The 22,534-nt window shown below is 36.2% G+C and overlaps 1 protein-coding gene across 6 annotated transcripts in view; it reads left to right on the top strand.

Annotated features, from left to right (window-relative positions):
- The first annotated feature begins 1,340 nt into the window (after positions 1-1,340).
- The window catches only part of LOC123867158 (afadin), a 65,923-nt gene continuing 44,729 nt past the window's right edge, over positions 1,341-22,534 (top strand). For 4 of the 6 annotated variants that reach the window (XM_045909059.1, XM_045909057.1, XM_045909058.1 and 1 more), the window contains exons 1-8: positions 1,344-1,756; positions 4,487-4,554; positions 16,915-17,045; positions 18,766-18,874; positions 19,465-19,655; positions 19,868-20,024; positions 21,219-21,344; positions 21,775-21,932. In XM_045909059.1, coding sequence (XP_045765015.1) covers positions 16,938-17,045; positions 18,766-18,874; positions 19,465-19,655; positions 19,868-20,024; positions 21,219-21,344; positions 21,775-21,932 — 849 coding nt within the window. In that variant the 5' untranslated portion in view covers positions 1,344-1,756; positions 4,487-4,554; positions 16,915-16,937. Of the gene's footprint in view, positions 1,757-4,486; positions 4,555-16,914; positions 17,046-18,765; positions 18,875-19,464; positions 19,656-19,867; positions 20,025-21,218; positions 21,345-21,774; positions 21,933-22,534 lie in introns of all 6 variants that reach the window. The other 2 variants (XM_045909060.1, XM_045909055.1) reach the window with 2 other exon arrangements.

Raw genomic sequence — 22,534 nt, 5'->3', positions numbered from 1 at the left:
CTTTAATACCAACATTATTACACTAATAACATAGAATAACTTATAACTTACACACGCGCGGCGCCCCCAGAGCGTTTTCTAGTCAGTCCCACCCAGAGATGTGCTACCTAAACATGATTGTGCACTTCAGATTTAATTCCCTGCAAAAATAAACTCTGTTGCATTAGCATAAAGTCCAATTTCTAATACAATTATGCTAAGCGGAAAAACGAGCCGAGCGAGAGGTCTATAAATTGGATTGTGTCACTGTCTAATGGATTGCAAGCATAAAAAAATATTTTCTATGGTACGAATTATGATGTAGCTCACAAAGTTCTTATTCATTGTTTATTTAATTTCAAACAACAAGATTACTTTCTTTTGTTTTCGCAGTAATTTTCATACCGTTATCTTTATTTTATAATGTCATTAAAATATCATTTAGTTTAAAAAGTATTATAAATATTTTTTTAAATTAATAGGATGACAACACTGGATGTCAAGCAAAACAATATGGCGAACATTCTGTACTATACTATACAGAAGTAGTAAGGTAAACATAATTTGATTGTTTAATGGAAGTGTTTTTTTCTGTTTATCGATAGATTTCTCAAAAATGAAGACTTAAGGCAAAAATGGATCGCTGTCGTTCCAGGAAATATCACCAAATATTCGGCAGTTTGCGGAATGCATTTTAAAGCGGAAGATTTTGCTACGGCTTCGTGTGCACTGAATTTTTTTTAAAAAGAAACGCTGTACCATCAATTTTCTCAAAAGTATGCCTTGCTTACGAACTTCTTAAAACTGTTTAGGACCTAAACACATGCACCAGATTATACAAAATAATTTTACTTACCTATATTATAGGTACCCATACTTAACATGACTGGTACTTTTTCGCAGAACAAAAAAAAATTGAATTTCTCTACTTTTATAACTACAGCGCGGCAGACTATGGCCTAAACCTTTATCATTCTGAGAAGAGACCCGTGCTCAGTAGTGAGCGGCGATGGGTTATCATGATGATTCATCCTCTCCTATTCTCATATAATCCGTCAAATGTCTTACATTATCAAATCGTGTTGTCACCCTAATAGAAAGGGACACAATCCAATTTAACGCTATCTCAATAGGCTCGTTTTTGGTGCCTCAGTGCACAATCTAGTTTAGGTAGCACATCTCTGGTCCCACCATCAAAAAACACCGGCAGTGAAACACAAAAACCAACACTCCAAAAAGGCATCGCACGCGCGCCAGCAAACGCCAACCCAGACGAAGTCCCAGCGTAAAGTAATACACAGACTGCACATCTGCACATGGGTTTATGGATAATGGATGGTTTATGGCACTGCCGGCATTCGGCAACGCAAAGATTATGATTACGGCAAGGGTCTGTGGCTCCAACCAGTGCGCACCCATTTTACGTCGGATCTATCTTATTCAAGTTTGTCAGCTAAAGCTATCAGTTGGAAGTTTTATCAAGTTTTATTGTGGTTTTATTTGTGAATTGTTATGTAAAGAAATATAGTGATGCTTTTGAGGTCTTGTGGTGGTAAACCAAACGCAATTAAGATTTTATTAGTGATGCAAAGAACGATGTGTATACTTTAATGTTAACAGTGAAAGATTAAACTTATCGTGAAGTGATGAGGTGTTTCCTACCTGTGCCGTCAGAAAGTTTTCAAAGTTGTTCAACTTTTGTTTTAGTTGAAAATGTTAAAATGCAAATATTGGCTTATCGCCATTATTGAAAAGGATTGTTTTAATATTTACCAAGGTTAGTAACTTATTGTTAAAAAAAATATTAATATTCATATTATATAGAGACACTCAGATAACCGCCTAAAATATAGATATTAATCGCTTCGTTAGTTTAGTAATTAGCTTGTTCGACTGTGTAGACCAAGCCTGTGGTTGTCGTTGATCCTGGGTTCGATTCCTGAGTCGGGTCAAAAAAACATGGGTTTTTCTGCCAAGAAATTCTCAGTGCTAGCCTGCACGCCTAACATGCGCCTCACGAAAAAATGTTGTCCACACATTATCGTAAATGCATGCCTGATAGTTCTCTACATTGTTCTCAAAGGTGTGTGAAGTCTGCCACACCGACCTTGACCAGGTTGATCATGAATCATAAAGGCAAATTATGAATAAAATCTTAGTAAAATCTTTGACAAAATTATCTCATGGGGTGCATGTTAGGCCCTCTGGAGTTAGGAAATTATACTATATACTAATTATACTATACCCTCGGAGAGCATATAAAGCCTTCATCGGCTCCACTAATGAGTCACCATCGATTTGGTATCCGGGGGGATGAATTGAGGCAGGGAAGGTGAAGAACTAGTTAAAATTTCTCAGCGATTAAATCAATTTTTTTCCAAATCATGGGTTTTAGCAAAATTATTAAGGCATAATAGTATATTGAATGGATATGACAGTCATACTCCTGATGACTTTCAACAGTTGTGTTTTATCTTAAGAGCAAAGTTTTTAAACACAAATATCTTTTACATTCACACTTATATAAAAATATAGAATTTAGTCCAGTGGGTTGATGCTAGTCACATTACTATTTTGAGAGAAATTATACCAGCTCACAGTAAACTTCTATGAATTGTGTTTAAAGATTCCTTAGATTGGACACCAAAAACCTTTCTTCTTCTTCTTCTCTCTGGGCTGGTTTCCGCACTGAAACGTTTCCGTCTGTTGTGCGTGTGTTGCCCCTCCCCGCCGAAGTACCAAAAACCTTTATTCAAATACATTTGCTAACTAATGGAATTTTTGGGAGCCAAAGTTTTAATAAATATTTATTTCTCCGAAACTATTCAACAGCACTTCACAAAAACATTTAATTTAGAACTTACTTAATGGTTCAGCTTTGTAAAGAAAAGAATTGTCAAAATTGGTTAACATTGTGGTGGAGTGATGGAGTAACATTATCTATCCCTATCACAAATGAACCTTATAGTTGTTTGAGGGAAAAACTATCAAACATATGATTTACTTAAAGCTAATAGTATGAATGATAAAATATTCAAATCCATTCATTTTCTGTGGGAAAATATTTTAACCAACTTCAAAAAAAGGAGGAGGTTCTCAATTCGTTGGAATCTTGTTCTCCGATTATTTAAAGACGCCTGGACCGATTTGGATTTTTTTTATTTATTTGAAAGGGTATACTTCGCAGGTGGTCCCATATAAATTTGATGAAGATCTGATGAATATCTTCAGAGATGGAGAACGGAATTCCTCAATGGTTAAGAGTAAATTGCTCACGAAAAGTGTAATAGCTTAGTAAACAGTAGGGTTTTAACTGGGCATAGCATATTATAGTACAGTGGGGGGCCACTAAAAATTGTGAAGTAAAAAAATTTCAAAAGATAAATAAAACCGACTTCAAAAACCACAAGCACTAAAAAGTAAAAAATAAGGTTTTTTTCTACATGTGTAATGTATGGATGAAGTCGGGCGAGCTTCACACGTGGATTTCTAGTTCTCGCTCGACTTCATACATACATTACACATGTAGAAACAAAACTAATTTTTTACATTTTAGTGCTTGTGGTTTTTGAAGTTAGTTTTATTTTTCTTTTGTTTATATAAAAAAATTGAAAAATATTTATCATTTATCGCCTTGTGACGTCATTGATCGCCTTCTACACAGTGTGACATTAATAAGTAATTATATTAAAAACTAGATGACGCCCGCAGCTTTGCCCGCCTAGACTTAGGTGTTTAAAAATCATGTGGGTCAGGTCCTCTGCAGCATCAGGATTGAGGAGTTGGAATCCAAATCTTTGGAACATGTCGTAAAGTTTCTCTATCGATAACAAAAATAATAATACGCAAATTGGTCCAGAAATCTTGGAGATATCAGTGTTCATAGTTAGAAAAACACAACTTCTCCATGTTTGAAAGTCAGTTTAAAAAGTAGCCTATGTTACTCCTTGGTTAATCCTCTGCTTGTGTGTGAAAGTCCTGTCAAAATAGCTTCAGCCATTCCAAAGATAAGCTCGTTCAAACAAACAGATAAACAAAAATTTTAAAAACATGTGATTCAGAGGTACAATTCAAATAACCATATGAGCTTAATATGAGGTAGTTATTTCGAAATTACAGACAGAGTTTTCAATTTTATTTAGTAGTATAGATATAGATAAATTCATTTAATTTCAAGATTCATGATTTAAATTATTCTTTTTATTTAAATTATTCTTTTTAATAATGAATTCTAGCCCCATAAACTATCCCTATACAAAACATCACTTATCTTAATCCCTATACAAAACATCACTTATTAACATCATTTTATTACTACAGTCAAAGACCCTATCGCTACACATTCAACAATAAGGTTTGTTATCAATTAACTATTAAGGTCACAATAATTGCAACAACATTAATGACTGACCCTACTACCATATTATTGTTGTGTTTATAATAATTATTATTGTCAGTTAAATAACACCACTATCATGATTTTCAATAGTTGTTATACTTGTTACAGATAGCATTGTTTAGGTACAAACTACTAGTTGCTGTTCTTCCAGCTTTCAAAAGTTCATTTTCTATAACGTGAGTATCTTAACCTAATGCTAATTTGACTTAAGTCATTAACTTAAGTAAGTTTTTAAATTGCAATTGCAATTCATTAACAATCTCGCTCGCGCGCACCTGCGTACGCACACACGCTCTCACGCACTCAAGCACACGCACTAGCGCACGCACGCACGCACGCACGCACGCACGCACGCACGCACGCACGCACGCACGCACGCACGCACGCACGCACGTACCTGAATATGGACCCCTCGATGCGCGAGTCTGTCTCGAATTTGGCCGATTTTTTAAATTCATAAGTGTCTCTACTTATTAGGGACACAAGGCACGTTCATATATCTTTACGGTTTACGCTGTAGGTGCCTAGTATGTTCGTACGTAAAGATATTCCTATAATAGTGAAGTATCAACGTTGGCAGTGGGTCAAAGCTGGTTAGATGTCCTGAATTTTTAAATAAGCTATTAAGCTCTCACTATCTTGGCTACTGTGCTCTATTCTCTCGCTGATTGCGTCTTTTTACTTTCTCACGAGTCACGATGTTTAACGGTGAGGGCACATATCTACTCATGTGGTGAGGAATCTTTTAATGTCTACTCGTACATAGGTATACTATACGAAAGGCTTGTGAGCTGCGAGCAGCTCCGGGCGTAGTATAGCTTTGATAACTAATGTGCGGATAGTGGATACCGTTTAGGTACTTTCTTTCTCCTGTTTGTCTTACTATTTACATCTTGGTATACAATTTATTCTCATGAAGGCATCACCAAAACTAAAGATTTGGCAAGTGTTTTTTTTTTTGGCTGAAGGTTGTTAAAGCTGAAGCTGAAGGTTCGATCGAACACTTTAATAAATAATTATCTACGCGTTAGCAACTAATGATGCCTTAAAGTCATTCTTAAAAATGAGCTGTTTGTGGCTCCGAGCGTCAATTTTAAGTTTTTAGGATACGGCGACGACTGGTTATAGTAATCAACAATTTAACATTTATTCAAAGTAGGTACAATGTATATTGTATATACGGATAATAAAGTAATGCATACTGCTCAAACTAACTTAAAACATTAAATGGGTCAAAGAGTAAAAAGAAAATGAGGATCTGTCGGCTCAATCGGTGCCGCATCATCAGTGCCGACGGCTTCTAATTCAATTAGGCTGCCAAGCGGAACGCGTCTGGCGTACTTGGCAGTTGCCGTATCTACTTAGAAGAAATTTTGTTAAGGTACAAAGATAGTGAAACTACTATATAGAAAATGTAGGTCGCGACTCACGACATGGGGTCATTGGCTTTAGGAAATGTGTATGAATTACTTTTACGACTGTCACTAACACTTTAAATTAAGCAGTTATGATAATTCTTATGAGCTTAACATTATGTTACTATTAAGTATGTGATTAAATTCCTAGTTAGTTGAAAGTAACTAAAGGGAAAATCTTGAGCGATTTACCCAATACAAGGAAACCTACTTGAACATTTTTTTAAACTTACTTTCAAGTTTCAACCTGCAATTTCATAATTTATCCAAAGGCAAAATCTGATTTATTGTAGTTAAAATTGTCATAAGTAACTAAGTAATAAATATATTGGGGTCTTGAGCAGAAGCCCTTTGAAAAAGGACTCCGGATGGGTTCGAAACGGTTCGAAACTAGTCGGGCATACTTCGAGTAATGTGAATAATATTCAAAAACCAGCCAAGTGCGAGACAGACTCGCGCACTGAGGGTTCCGTACTTGGGTATTTTTTCCAACATTTTGCACGATAAACCAAAAACTATTATATATACATAAAAATTAATAAAAATCTGTTTAAGAATGTACAGGTAAAGCCCTTTCATATGATACTCCACGTGGTATAGGTAGTATCTTACTTTGAAAATTGAAACATGTTTTAATTTTTTTTTAATGATGTGATCACAAATTCTCGGTTTTCAGATTTATTCCTGTACTTGTGCTATAAGACCTACCTACCTGCCAAATTTCATGATTCTCGGTCAACGGGAAGTATCCTATAGGTTTCTTGATAGTCACGACGGAAAGACAGACAGACAGACAATAAAGTGATCCTATAAGGGTTCCGTTTTTCCTTTTGAGGTACGGAACCCTAATAATGATTATTATCATTCATGATAGCTTAAACGCTGAGATATAAGTTACATCCCCACATTTCATTTAAATTTTGACCTGAAGATAACGGAGCTAATAACGAAAAGACCTGCTTTGTTGCCATCACGCATCGTATGCCATTTTTGCGTGCCACTGCCATCCTATCGCTCACATAACGTGTGGTCACCTGTTTACGTAGACTAATCTAATATGCAGGCTATTGATTCCCACATTCCAAGCGAACGGCCTCTACAATTTCTACATTAATACATTTATAGGTAAGGTTTAAAAATATCAACCCATGAGGTACCTATAACAGTTTATATGCACCTGTATATATTCAAATTGTAGACTCGTAATATTATTACGAAAAATAAATTGTTATCAATTGCGAATTGAATTTACTTAGCAGTGGCTGTATTACCTATTAATTTTTATTGAAGGTAGGTAGGGTGTTAACCAGTCTATGGTCTACTCTACATATACCAACGATGTTAAAAACATTCATTTTTAACAAATTTCTAACAAAAGCTATATTGCCGAACAATGGTTTGTAACAGTAGATACTACACTTAATAAGCGGTAGGTATGTATTTTACTACGAATAATTCATCTTTGGCGCAACATTTGTATTGTTCGATTTTATCTAATAAATCCAACAGGTTTGAATTCTTGCGAAATTAATAAACACCTGCACCTCCTACCTACATCGTATAGTACAATATATTATTATTCTGTGCCTACATCCTAATCAAACTTATAATTAGGTCGATTGAAACAAAAATGCAAATCGGTTCAAAAATCTCGGATGTATCGGTGTACCTACATAAGTATAAAAATTTTTCAAAAGAAAATATAACACGTGTAGTTAGTTAAACAAAACTTATTTTTTACTTTTTAGTGCTTGTGGTTTTCGAAGTCGTTTTATTTTTCTTTTGAATTTTTTTCATTTCACAATTTTTAGTGGCCCCACTGTACTATAATATGCTATGCAGGGTTAAAATCCTACTGTTTACTAAGCTATTACACTGATCGCGAGCAATTTGCTCGTATACATTGAGGAGTTCTGTTCTCCATCTTCGAAGATATTCATCAGATCTTCACCAAATTTATATGGGACCATCTAAACAGTATACTCTTTCAAACAAAAAAAATAATCCAAATCGGTCCAGGGGTCTTTGAGTAATCGGAGAACATACATTAAAAAAAAAGATTCCGATGAATTGAGAACCTCCTCCTTTTTTTGGAAGTCGGTTAAAAACCACAATCAAAAATGAAGGTATTATTAGATTAGTGAACAAAACGAATAAAACCACTGCTTGTTTGTTGTGCACAAATAAAACATATCTGAACATTATTTTTCGGCCTGAAATTTTAAGGGAACATAATACCCTGGATAGTAATTGCGTTGGCATATCGACCATCACTTTACGGGGTGGTCGGAGCCAGGCACCGCGTGCCGTGAACGAGGCAAAGGGAATCATTTCCTCTCTCACGCATGCTTCCTTAAAAACCGTAAATAAATATACAAACAAACGGAATATCTGTGGCCCATTTCTTGAATTTGAAGCTACGAGAGTAGCTTTTATTGATATATAACGTTTAGGTACGTTGTAAAAGTGCGGAACATTTCAATCAGAAAGTAATTCAAGTTTACCCCGCCTTCCCACTCCTAAAGATGCAGGATAGGCGGTGCATATCGCATGCTGCACATTTTTGCCATACAGAGTTCTGTTTTGGCGGATTAAAGCGAATTCAGCTTGTTATTCCTTGTTTTATATGTATATGGTATTTAAATTCTTTTTTAATAATTTTATTGTTTATAAAATATATAAGTAAGTGTAAGTACTTACTGAGTAATTTTTAAATAAACAGTTATAAGTATCATAATATTTCTAAAACTGACATAATATTATAGTACTTCGTGATGTGGATGTACTTATATTATTATAAATTAAACTTCTTACTTCTATGAAACATAAAAAATTATTTGTGTAGACTATACTTATACATATCTATATATACTCACTATAATGAATTAAAAATGTAAGTGTCTGTCTGTAATTTCAAAACAACGCTTAAATATGGTTATTTGAACTGTACCACAACTGAATCACAGGTTTGAAATAGTACGCTCACATCACATGACGCTCATTACTACTATCAGTGCCAAAATGGGTATAGTACTCAAGTTGCATCAAAAACACTATGGCAATCGCATGTCTAGCGTTCTATAAGTAACATTTATTATTATTTCTGTAAGTAGGTATATCCAAGCTCGCTCGCAACATCCGCCGACAACAGACAGACAAGCCGGCTCGCGAAGCTCTCTCTGCGGCGGAACGAAACCCGATTGCTAACTACTGCGTATTGCCCTACTCTCACTTTGCCAACTATACTCTCTAAATCAGCTAAGTTACATTTGTGCCGAGCTGCTGAAGGAAATCAGTGATTTGGTTGTAAAACTATCGACTGGTTTTAATATTAATAGAATAGAATAGAATAGATATTTATTAAGTACTAGCTGATGCCCGCAGCTTCGCCCGCGTGGATTGGTCAGATCCCCTGTAGCATCAGGATTGAGGAGTTGGACTCCAAATTTTTTATGAAACAATGTCGCAAAGTTCCTCTATCGATTAAAAAAGAAATGACGCAAATCGGTTCAGAAATCTCGGAGATTTCGGTGTACGTAGGTAGAAAAACACAACTCCCTTTTTGAAAGTCAGTTAAAAAAGTAGCCTATGTTACTTCCTGGTCAATTCTCTACTTGTCTGTGAAAATCCCGTCAAAATCGGTTCAGCCGTTCCCAAGATTAGCCTTTTCAAACAGACAGACAGACAGACAAAAATTTTAAAAACGTGTGATTCAGTTATAGTATCGTTCAAATAACCATATGACCTTAATATGCGGTAGTTATTTCGAAATTACAGACAGACACTACAATTTTATTTATTAGTATAGATGTACCTATCTATGTAAATCAGTATACATATATCAAAACTTGATAAAGAAATTTTAAAGAGGGATTACATATTTAATATACTTTCACTTCACATCGTCTGATATAAGTTGCAATGACCGATGATAAAAGTTGATCAGTCGTCAAATAAAATCGATTCGCGTGGTGTCTGAAGAGTGCCACAAAAACAAACAAACATATAGGCAGACAATAGACATGAACACATAACTACTCCTTTGCATGACGCACTCGGTTATCGCTGTAGTAGTTGGAATTATTATACAAGTTTACAAAATATGAACCACAGTTAGCTAAATATGTAAAATGCGTAAAAAAAACCGGCCAAGTGCGAGTCAGACTCGCTCATGGTTCTATTATCATATATCTACATCTCGCTCATTTCATGATTCTAGGTCAACAGGAAGTACCCTATAGGTTTCTTGACAGACACGACGAACGGACGGATGGACGGACGGACAGACAGGCAGATAGACTGACAGACAGACAGACAGACAACAAAGTGATCCTATAAGGGTTTCGTTTTTCCTTTTGAGGTACAGAACCCTAAAAATTAACTTTATGTGTCAAATATCATGTCAAAAGTACGATTGTAGTCCTTATTTTAAAGGTGAACCGTACTTTTGATATTAAAGTTGACTCATAGAGTTAAAATGGCGTGTGAGAAGTCACCTATATTTACTGAGTCTTCCAATGACCGTCTAGTAACTAGTTCCACCTGCGATTGACACATCACACAACATACCTACCATTCATACCAAAAACAAGACAGCGGAATTTGTACGTCCCCTTCTAACTAATGCAATTTTGAAAAGTTGACAAGTAGGTACCTAGTAGGTACAGTTTAAGTACTTTTAGGTGTTTTTGATTTGTTAAAATTTTTATCTTCCTTTTTAACTTTAAACTATAATATTATACTTAACTATACACTCTATAAGTCTATAGTCTATACAGTATACAGCTAGACAGGCTACATATGTACCTACCTTACCTACCTTTGTTAATATATTAAAATCTCGAAACTTTCGGATTTTAAGAGCAATAAGTAGCTATACCTTTTAGTTTGACGACGACTTGCGTGCCTTCTTTATGAGTCATGAATATACCTTACTACCTTAGCTTTGTTCCTTTGCATTCCATTTGTATAGCTATGTAATATGAATGTGCGATTTATCTATGAGTAGCAACAGCTAGCTTATTCAAAAAAAAAGAAACAAAAACCATAACAATTTCATTTAAGAGAACTTATTGTCCTCTTATTAATGGAATGGAAGGTCAATTTAACGAGACTTCTTAATCTAAAAACATGTCGACCCTCTACAAGAGCACCAATACGAGAGCCGGTTTCACCTAATGTTAAGGCGCATCTCAGATAAGGCGTGGGTCGTCTTCGACGTCAAGAATTGAATGCACTGCGCTACATCAATTAGTATTGCGTGACATTCTATAACTGTACATTACATAACCTACATGGGATCTTCACACAGGGGCCTTGTTCTCATGCCCGTTTCGCACCGGTTATATCGTGCAATCATCGAGCGAATCGCAGACATCAAGTTTCACGATTCCCGTAACATGAGTTAGATGAACACGAGATCATTTGTATGGCGTACATATGTGTGTGTGGTGAATTGTCACAGAGGCGCTATGCATGCAGAAACCGCTAGAATAGTTAGGTACTTATGAAACTATTTCAATGCTAAGAATGCAGAAACAAAGGTACGAGTGGAAGGTTAGAGCGTCTGTACAACTTCTTACTGCAAACGATTTTATTATCTCTAGCTTGAATGTATACCTAAGGTGATACGGTGATTTTACGGTTTGTTTTTTCCGTGAACTCATCACATTTTAACTAATTAAGTATATGAGGGATAAACATTTTTAAAAAGTATAACTCTGTCAAGATAATCCAAAATTCACAAATTAGGTAGGCATTGATGTAATTATGTCAATGATGTGTCGTATGGTTTAGGGTCGGTGTAACGTTGCGATAGGTCCACTTGTTCCGCCCCTATGCACTTGCCGCGGGGGTCGGTGCACGGTATTTACTTTTTTGCACCCCTTTTATTATTTAACTCGATTTGTTCCCACGATACACGTAAAGGCAAGCCTAGCTAGACCACCATGCTTAGAAAAGCGTAAACACTGTTCCTGAATATAAGACGATGTGGGTGTTTTATATTCGTTAGCATTGAGCAATCTATTAGTAAATAATATTTTAAAAACTTCACAGCTTTCAGAAAGAGAATTAATATTTTAAAAGCAAGTTTTTTTGCAATAACCGCGTCAATAACTCTCTGAAGGAGCTCTTCAGGGTTCCGTACCCGAAGTGTGCCAAGGACAACTCCCAACAGGGCCTTATGACTAAGCCTCAGCTGTCCGTCCTTCCGTCTTTCTGTCTGTCTGTTTGTCCGCGGGCTGTATCCTGTAAACCGTAATAGGTAAAGAATTGAAATTTTCACAGAATGTGTATTTTTATTGCGGCTATAACAACAAATAGCAAAATATCCAAAATAGCCGCCGGGAAAATTAAAAAAAATAATTCTTTGTAATTTGATAGAACGGAATCCTTCTTGTGCGAGACCGACTCGCACTTTACCGTTTTTTTTAAATTAGTTTTGTACTTAAATATTCAAACAAATAAATATATGTACATTGTACATATAAATCACTACGCTTTTCACGTAAACTTATGGATAGGTATACAATCGCTATGAGACATTGACATAAAAATATTACGATACGATGAATGATGACGTATCTAATTGAAGAGCTGTTCGCTTTAATAAAGTATAATTGATAGAAATGGTTAGGCACAAAAAATAAATATTTCCGATGTATTTTTCTTGTATTTTTCTTGCGGGCTGTAACCACAGAACAATATAAGTACCTATACCTACCTACCTACTCAGGGGAAGGTGTAACAATATTTTTTACATAATATAAACAACATAATATACCTACGTATCATATTATATAAATTATATATTTATATAATTTTGCTACCTTTGTAATAAGTATTGCTTATATTTTATATACACATAGGTATAGTATATATAAGTAATATAGATTAGATAGAAAACTTTATTGCACACAAAACATGAAATAATCAAGACAAAACAAAGAAACTAAAAATTAAAAACATTTGAATGCAAAGGCGGCCTTTGGCCAAGAGCAATCTCCACCAGGCAACCTTTAGCATAAAGTAGTTTTACAGCCTAGTATCAACCCATAAATGTACTTTATAATATGTATATGTATTATCTAAAGTTGAATTGCACATTAATTGATGCAGTTGTACTTATTTAAACTAACTAGATATAATATGATGGTTTCATACATTTGTCACGGGAAGGAGCAAGGTCGGCGTCCAAGCGTGAACTTCCGACACGATTTACAACTTGGTAGCTGGATAGCTAGTATTGCAATGGTGGATTACTAAAAACAATGGATTATTATGTGTGTAAATTGGACAAAACATTGTTACGAATTTGCTTATACATAATTTCAAAACTAATCTAAATTGACAGGTTTAAAAGTAATATTATGTACTATCCTTTCTGCAGGAACATTGTGAAAAGGATAGCACTATTTTTTAGGGTTCCGTACCTCAAAAGGAAAAACGGAACAATTAATTATTGGATCACTTTGTTGTGTATCTGTCTGTCCGTCAGATAGTAATTTATTAGTATTTTGAATACTCACTATATCAAGTGGGGTATCATATGACAGGGCTTTACCTGTATATTTGAAAACAGATTTTTATTTATTATGCATGATAGTTTTTGGTTTATCGTGCAGAATGGCGGAAAATTACCTGAGTACGGAACGCTCAGTGCGCGAGTCTGACTCGCACTTGGCCGGTTTTATTTTATAAGCTCAATTCCGTACTTTATAGTGTATAATCATTTGAGCACGTTTGCTTGCATGTAGACTGTAGGGAGTACGTCGAATTACGGAAGCAGCTCTAACCATAACAACACCTCGACTGCTTTGATTACTGGCCAACGCGAACACACGGATAAAACTGAAACAACACGTTTCCAAGTATTAGAACTCTTCAAAATTCATGGTATGGTGTTTATGATGCATTGCTATTTGTATGGCAGTTGATTGTAAAGAAAAAAATTGTTATTATTAATTGCCTTATAAGATAATATATAGGTATGAGCTTTGAGTCCCTCAACCATTCTAGTTATCATTATCATAAGATAGCTGCAGGCTACAGCCTGTAGTCTTGGCTTTTAGACTGATAAAGCAAATCGGTTTGGTCTACACCAGACGCTGTCAAAAGCGGCCCATCGCATTCCAATTTGGTCTCCCCAGCAAGCCAAGTTAAATCATGGATCCCAGTACCTACTAAAAAGTTTGCATATATTTTATCGAATTGAAACGGCTCTGCTTTCTCATTAATTTGTTTAATTCAATGTATAAAAAGTTGTGATAGCCTAATGGTTAGGACATCCACCTCCTAATCGGAGATCGGAGTTTGATCCCAAATTAACTTATTAGCTTTAACGGTTAAGGAAAACATCATGAGTTTTGATGAGTTCTTCATAATGTTCTCAAAGGTGTGTGAAGTCTGTCAATCCGCACTGAGCCAGCGTGGCAGACTATGACCAAAACCCCTTCTCACTCTGAGAGGAGACTGGTGCTCTGTAGTAAGCTGGTGATGGGTTGAGCATGATGAATGTATAAACATTAATAAACAAGCAAAGCTAGTGAATGGAAACGGAAAGTTAAGTTTAGTTTCGATCGAATGTTGGCCACATTTTTCACTAATATTATTGTAACAGGCACGCGATTTACGCACATCGATGTTTGGTCGGTCGGTAGGTACTGTGCTCGTTCCGGCGGCGGGCCATATGTTTACTCGTACGTTATAAATACTAACACACGGCTGTAGGTGCGCCTGCCCATAACGAATGCCAGGAACCGCCCACTGTAATTTTTTTTAATTAATTTCCACAATTTAATAATAATTTACTTACTATAAATGACTGAATTACTTAGTAAGCTTCAAAAGTATACTTTCAAAACCTAAATAATTTCGACCCAGAAAATAATAATATTTTTATACATATTGTATTCTGTTCATGGACGCCATAGTGTTTACATACTCTTCGATGGACGCTATAAATCTATAGCATGTGCTACACGGTTTCAAACGGCGGTTTGAAACAGAAAAAACAGATTTGCGCTTTACCGGCTACACGGTTTAAAACATGTTTGAAACCATCAGTTTTTATAGAACGTTGCGTGAATAGGACGTCTCTACGCTCGCACCGTATATTCACTACAACGACGTCATGGCGCCTTACCTATCTAAAGAACAAAGAGTTGGGGTGTATCTTGCTCTTTTGTATGCAATTGAAGAAAAAAAAGAAAGAAAAATAAGTCTTCTTAGAAGTTTTCTGTGTCGAGTCCTTGTACTACTCGCATGTTAAGTCCCAAAGGCAGCGCAAGTCTCTATATAGCTCAAGAAGTTCTGTAACTACTTCTCGTTCTTCTTCTTCTCATTTCATTTTGAGAACGTCGTCGTCGCGTACGTCTGGCTGCGCTCGCCGCTGCAACGTGACTGTCGTACACGAGGTTTTAAACAAGCGGCTAGACTGTTTCAAACAAGTTTCAAACCAACGCTTCGTACAGCGGTTTCAAACGCAAGCCTTGCTGCCAAGGGTGTTTATAGGTCAAACGAAATTTGGCATAAAACAACTATCTACACTGTTTCAAACCTCTGTTTCAAACCGCCGTTTGAAACCGTGTAGCACATGCTTATGATCGAAGATTCTATTTTCTTTTAAAAAAGATTCTTGCTGGCAAGACCATCCAATCCAATCCAATATACCTCTTACACTACCATAAATATTATTTGATCACAACATTTTGTTTTCTGATGGTTTTCTGTGACCGTTCTCATTTGGTTCTCATAATCTAAGTTTGTACGTTAGTAATAATGATAATATATAAATTTATGTACTTTAATAATAATAATATACAGCGTCACTCCTACAACGCTTTTCTCATCAGGTGGGTAGGTGCGCTGTTCACACATCAAGGGAAATTAGAAGAAAGTGAATGTTAGCTATCGGAACATTATAATTTCATCACTGCACATCCAGTACTTAAGTACTACCGATGCAGCGATGGAACTACTACACTTTCTTAAATTTTTGATAAAATAACATACTGCTGTATTCGAGTAGAATGCTTATATTTTTATTTAATTACCGCTGTAATAACATTACAATTTAGTTAAACGCCGTCCAATTTTATCTTTAGAAGATAGATAAATATGATAACAGAAACTATAAAATGCATGTAATATGTATAAGTATTTGGTATTTATTTCAATCTATCTGATAAAAGAAAAAAGGGCATAGTGTCCTACTCAAAATGTCGTATTTCGATCAGAATTTAGTTTAATCGCTCTAAATATTCATTTTAAGTAGCTAAATGAAATAGGTATCACACTAATATTATAAAGGCGAAAGTTTGTATGTGTGTGTGTGTGTGTGTTTGTGTGTATGTTTGTTACTCCTTCACGCAAAAACTACTGAACGGATTGGGCTGAGAATGGAGATAGATTATACCCTGGATTAGCCACATAGGCTACTTTTTATCCCGGAAAATTAAAGAGTTCCCACGGGATTTTTAAAAACCTACATCCACGCGAACGAAGTCGCGGGAATCAGATAGTATAATATATGAATTAAAACAAGGCGCGGTTGTCGTATTTATCTAAATGTAAAATTATTCTGTTATCTGCTGCTATCTTGTGTAAATGTAGGCGAGCCAGAGCCAGAAAGATACTTTGCTTCAAAAATTAAAAATGCAGAACTGAGACCACAATATATACAAATAATAATATAAACAAACGTACCTATATTAAGTAACTAGATCCAACTTGGGCGAATTTTTCTTACAAAATTGTTTCTTCCATAAGGAAAATGTAATCTTTTTTGATGTAGGCATAGCATTTTATAACAAAAGAATGTATTAGTTGCATAATATTGTAAGACTTTTCTGTGTCTATTAATTGTTTTAGGGGAAAAATGACTATTTTTTACCCGACTGCGGCAAAGCCAGAAGGAAGGGTTATGATTTTAGCAGTCCATATGTATGTAGTTATGTATGTATGTACAATAACATTAAAATATACCAAGCGACAGAAAAACAATTTTACTCTAATATTCTCTAATATTTCAGCGTTTATTAAGACGATCCAGTCGGGTTTTACTTTTCCTAAGGCCTTCAAACATTTTTTACGTTTATAAACATATTGTAACTATTGCAGGTATTGCTTGATGCGGTGACAGGATGGATGCGGCGGACAAGCGGATGTTGGATCGCGAGGCGCTCCGCAACATGATCCAGCAATGGAACGCCAACCGCCTCGACTTGTTCGAACTCAGCGAACCCAACGAGGTAAGTGATACCTGCCATGCCCTCCTAAAAACCTTTTCACCTTCTTTCTATTCAAGCTTAAGCTTTACGTATTCCAGACTCATTTTCATGCGCGATATTGCTTCTGTAGTGTGATCCAAGCTAGGGCTTGAAAATCGGAATATTTTTCAGCTCCGGAGTCGGGTTTAGATGCTGAGCGTTCCACGTCCGGAGTTCCGGAGTTAAGGAGCTTCATTAAAAAAAAAATGTGATTAAATAATGCATTTGATTTGAATATTTCTCGAGCTTAAATGAATGTTCAAGTTTATTAAGCATGAAATAAAACGGATTAGTTAGAAATAGGATAAGTTTTGCCCTATTTCGTTTAAATAAGTAAATCGTAAACATCTCAACTTGTACCTTCATGTGATCGTAGTCGGGTTATAGTTTTCCAACTTTTTTTTTTTTAAGTTTTGTGACCTAGGCTAATACAGCTCTTTTAAGTAATTTTATCAAATCCATAAAAAAGTCAATTTGCCTGAAAATGTTATTTACTTGATTCACTCTGTGGTAGCTATCAGCATGACTTTTTATGAATTTCTATATGCTATTAAAACAGTGCATAATATGACCCGTCGCTTGAACATTTTTTGTAAAATTTAAGCAAGCGATAATTTTTTTATATTCTCCATTAATGTAAACTAAAGATAAACTTTGAGCTACGCGACCACGACGCGCGACGGCGACACGCGCGAGCGACTGATCTCTATGGCCGAGTATAGCGTGTCACGGTCGCTCACCTCAAATGCTCCAAACATTTCTACATACAGCAGTGCTCAAGTTTAGCCTCTCATATTATTGTGTCGCGTGGCGATCGTGTAGCTTAAACTCTACCTGAAGAAAAAGTGGGTATGCTAGACACTACGAATAACAATTAGGCTAGACGCTAGACAGAAGGTAGCGATTTATGCTTTTAATACTTTTCCTAGAAAGCTTTTAGTTGCTACGTTTTGCATGCTGTAAGAAATCCATCAAACTGACTAAAGCTGTCCCTCGATTTATTCTTTCGTTCGGCATGGTAGGTACTTGGTAACGGTATCTTGGTGTGTCTTTATTTCGTTTGAGCCATAGCGTGAGAATTTTATATAATTTCACTTTCACTGTCACTTCCTCGAAAGTCGTTGCAAAAATTTTGGTAGCGACATTCTCAGGAAACATAAAATATATATTAATATAATAATACATTATTACTGTGTTGAGAAAGTAAACTAGATAAGTACGACTTGATAAAATGACAAGGCATTGAAGGCAAATATGTATAGTATTGATACTCCTATCCAATTGCATTCTTAATAAATGCTGTAAATGTGAGTTATTTTAATGATCGGAACAATTCACAATTTTGCTTAGTCAGGTTGTTATTTTTCTCAGAAATGGATCTGGATAAACTCTTCCGCTATTGCAACAAGAATGCTTTCGATGTTTACTTTATTTCGAAGTTATTCGTTATTTTAGGTTTCTGGAAACAGATCATGTGTTATGTCATTCCACGAACGCGCATTGAATTTATTGCGGCTGAAGTATTACACATAACATGTAACACTTATAAAAATCTACTTATTATGTATTTCCTGCCGACGTAATATTACCAAAAGTTATACTATACATTTCATTTGTAATCGTTATTATTTCTAATACTTAAGTAAGTATTTAGTTACTGTTGCTAATGTTCAATTTTATCAAACCATCACATTTGTTACAGAATTTAGAATTTCATGGGGTCATGCGATTCTACTTTCAAGATTCGGGTCAGAAGATAGCTACCAAGTGCATCCGTGTTGCCTCCGACGCTACTGTTAGCGATGTTATAGGTAAGAATCACCGTGACTAACTAATGAGAATACTGAATTACTGTAAAGTATTTTTTGATATCAATCATATCTTTACTGAATGAAGTTTACCTTTTACATATAAGTTTTTAAAACAATTACCTTTTAAGAAATTTAATGTAATTGTTGGTGAAAACGGGCATACAAACCTCTAGGTGGTGACCTAAACGAATGGGAGCTCCTGAAAAACGTTAAATTTTGAAGTTTTTTCCCTCTAACTTGAAAACTATTGGTCCTACAGAAAATATTCTTATGTTTTAAAGCATATAAAATTTCCTACCTTTTATCTACCTACCTTACCTTTTTTTACTACAGCAAAAAGTTTCTGTTTTCAACCATACTTGAGTTATCCACATTCACCACAAAATCGCCTTTCCAGAAAACGCTGCTTCGATCACATTTTCTGTTAATATTCTTAAAATCTTCACCAATAACTTTATAACCAGTATTTCTTCAACAAATAGTAGGACTTTTGAACTCAGTATGAAAAATTCTTCATATGCTGCCCCGTCCGACAACATGCAATCAAGTACTAACTACCAGTCTTCTTACGATTTTCATTTTCTTTTCAGAAACGTTAATCGAAAAATTCCGTCCAGATATGCGCATGCTATCCCTAGGCTCGTATTCGCTGTGGGAGACGCACGGGCCCGACGACGAGCGCCGCCTCGAGCCGCACGAGAAGCCGCTGCTGGTGCAGCTCAACTGGCACGCGGACGATCGCGAGGGCCGATTCCTGCTCAAGTGCCTTACTAACAATGAGGTGATTGTTTATCTATCTTGGCACACATTTTTTTGTTGTTGTATAATTGGAACTGGTGCAGGCCATTATGCTAATTAATAAACAACAAATTAAACAGTTTTAAGTACATTAGAAAAAGAAGCTATATTGAGACACATTCACAATGACGTCTCGCAAAATTTAAGACACTCTGAGGCAGCAATGAACTTCATTCATTTGTATTTTCTTTGCAGGTTCCATTGTCAACGGTTAACGAAAAAGCGGATCAGAACTTTAAACGAAAATTGTCGAAGCGAGAGAAAAAAGAGTTGAAAAAGAAGGAAAAGCTATCAAGATTAAAATCCGATACGAACGACGAGAACCGACCTGTTGCGGAAAAGCTATATACAGGTACGCAAACAGGTCTCATAATTCGTATATTCGTATATATCGCCACAAGGCAATTAACAACTTTTTTAACTTGTATTGAGAAAATAATAACTGAGATTTAAGCATGCAACGATTCCACGTGCACGAACTCCGTGATAACTGAGATTTAAGCATGCAACGATTCCACGTGCACGAATTCCGTATGATGAAGTTGGTTGTTATTATCTTTTAAAATTTCAAACCCCTTCCTTTTGACATATTTAGTAGAGGTTATTAGGCTCAGAGAAAACTCACGACGTAGTTGTTAATAATTGACTGTGTTTATTTACAATTAGATGATACCTGCAGCGTCGAACGCGTGGATTTAGGATTTTAAAAATCCCGTGGGAACTTTTTATTTTCCAGGACTACAACAGCCTATCCGTAATAGCCTGTCCCCGGGATGCAATGTCATTCCGAACCAGTGGTAGATAGATGCTTTTGACGATTCAAAAGAACTTGTAAAAGTCTAATTGAATAAAAATATTTTGAATTTGAATTTGCAAGGTATCTCTGTACCAAATTTCGTAAGAACATTGAAACGTATGATCCTTTAGAAATCCCGTGGGAACACAAAATTTAGTAATGCACATCCTTATAGCATCAGGGTTGAGGAGTTAGGTTCTCGATATCAACGACAAAGTCTTTACTTGGTATAGGTACTTCCAATAAAAAATAATCGACAGTTTCTAAATTCCATCTGCTTTTGTGGTTCTCTGTAGCATCAGGATTGAGGAATTGGCATTCAAATGTTTTATGGAACAAGGTCGCAAAGTTTCTTTATCGATTAAAAAAAAATACACAATTCGGTTCAGAAATCTCGGAGATTTCGGTGTACATAGTTAGAAAAACACAACTCCTCCTTTTTTGAAAGTTGGTTAAAAAAGTATCCTATGTTACTCCTTTGTTAATCCTCTACTTGTCTATGAAAGTCCCAAAATAGGTTCAGCCGTAGTATGAAATGAAAATAGACAGAGAATAATCGCGAATCGAGATAAGTTGGAAAGTTTATATAAATAATCGCACTGTTAGATTTTGCAGTGTGACCTTACCCTAAGTAACACTTAATAAGCGCAGCCCGTTGTGGCATAGAGGGTTGTAATTATGTTTCTTACTGCGGTAATAGGTGTATCAGAGTACACTGTTTTAAACATTCATTAACTTCTCTTGTTGCAGAATTACCAGAGACATCGTTCACTCGCAGCATCAGCAACCCCGAGGCGGTGATGCGGCGACGCAGGCAGCAGAAGCTCGAGCGGAAACTACAGCAGTTTCGCTCTAAGGACGGCGGCCCGGACACAGGTGAATGTTCTTCTATCTAGCTTGTTTTAGTAATAACAGCCACCCTACCCCAGTCTACACATACCGTAGTCTGTGCAGGGCAGCAACATACTTAAAACAAAGGTCTCGCTCATTCTTGTCGTCCTATGGAATAGAATTCCGACACGAACTGTGAGCTCGTAAATTCATTAGTTTACGACTGATATAGTCGTAAACTAATGAATTTACGAGCTCTGAGGCACGCGGAGGCTGCTATTGAGAATTTTTGAGAAACAGACGGAAAGTAAATGTTCATAGGTCCTAAAAGTTCCACGGCACCTTTCCTCGCTTCTCGATTGGCCCGGAGAGCTGTAGGTTTGCGGAGCTGCATCGCGTTGGCCTTAAAATGCTGGTTACTCAGACACTTTCCTCATTTATCTTATAGAAAGAAAATATTTTGTATTGTGTGCAGGTGGAACTCTGAAAATATATGGGTCTTCTCTGTGCCCCGACGTTCCGTACAAGACGCTCCTGCTGTCGGTAGGAGACACGGCGGCCGGCGTCGTACGCGAGATGCTCGACAAGTACGGCCTGTCCAGGCACGACCCGCACCATTACTGCATCGTGCAGGTAAAATGATAATACTCCAAGATTCAATAAACTGCTCAATGAGGATTATAATATGTAACTTCGCTATGCCTCGATGTGCGAGTCGGACTCGTACACCATCGTACAAGAAAAAGTATCCAACCCTATCACACTTCACACTAATCCATACTATCCATACTTCAATTCTGTCTGTCTGTCTGTCTGCACCTTTTTCACGGCCCAACAGTTTAACCGATTCTGATAAAATTTGGTACACGGTTAGCTTATATGCCGGGGACGGACATAGGCTACTTTTTATCCCGGAAAATCAAAGAGTTCCCACGGGATTCCCAAAAACCCATCCACTTAAGCAATTTGTATGAAATTTGGTACCGAGGTAGCTTGCGTCCCTATAATTGACATAGGCAAATTTTTATCCCGGAAAATCAAAAGTTCCCACGGGATCTTTAAAAACCTAAATCCACGCGGAAGAAGTTGCGGGCATCCTCTAGTAATATAATAAAGGCGAAAGTTTGAAGGTGTGTGTGTGTGCGTGTGACATACATAGATTTTTATGCCTACCCTATTAATAACAGGTTCGATTTCAGTAAAACTCGCTAACATTTTTCATTAAAATTCTATAT

This window comes from Maniola jurtina, chromosome 7 (assembly GCF_905333055.1).
Source record: "Maniola jurtina chromosome 7, ilManJurt1.1, whole genome shotgun sequence".
Classification (NCBI taxonomy): Eukaryota; Metazoa; Arthropoda; class Insecta; order Lepidoptera; family Nymphalidae; genus Maniola; species Maniola jurtina.
This window is presented reverse-complemented; position numbering and strand designations above follow the sequence as displayed.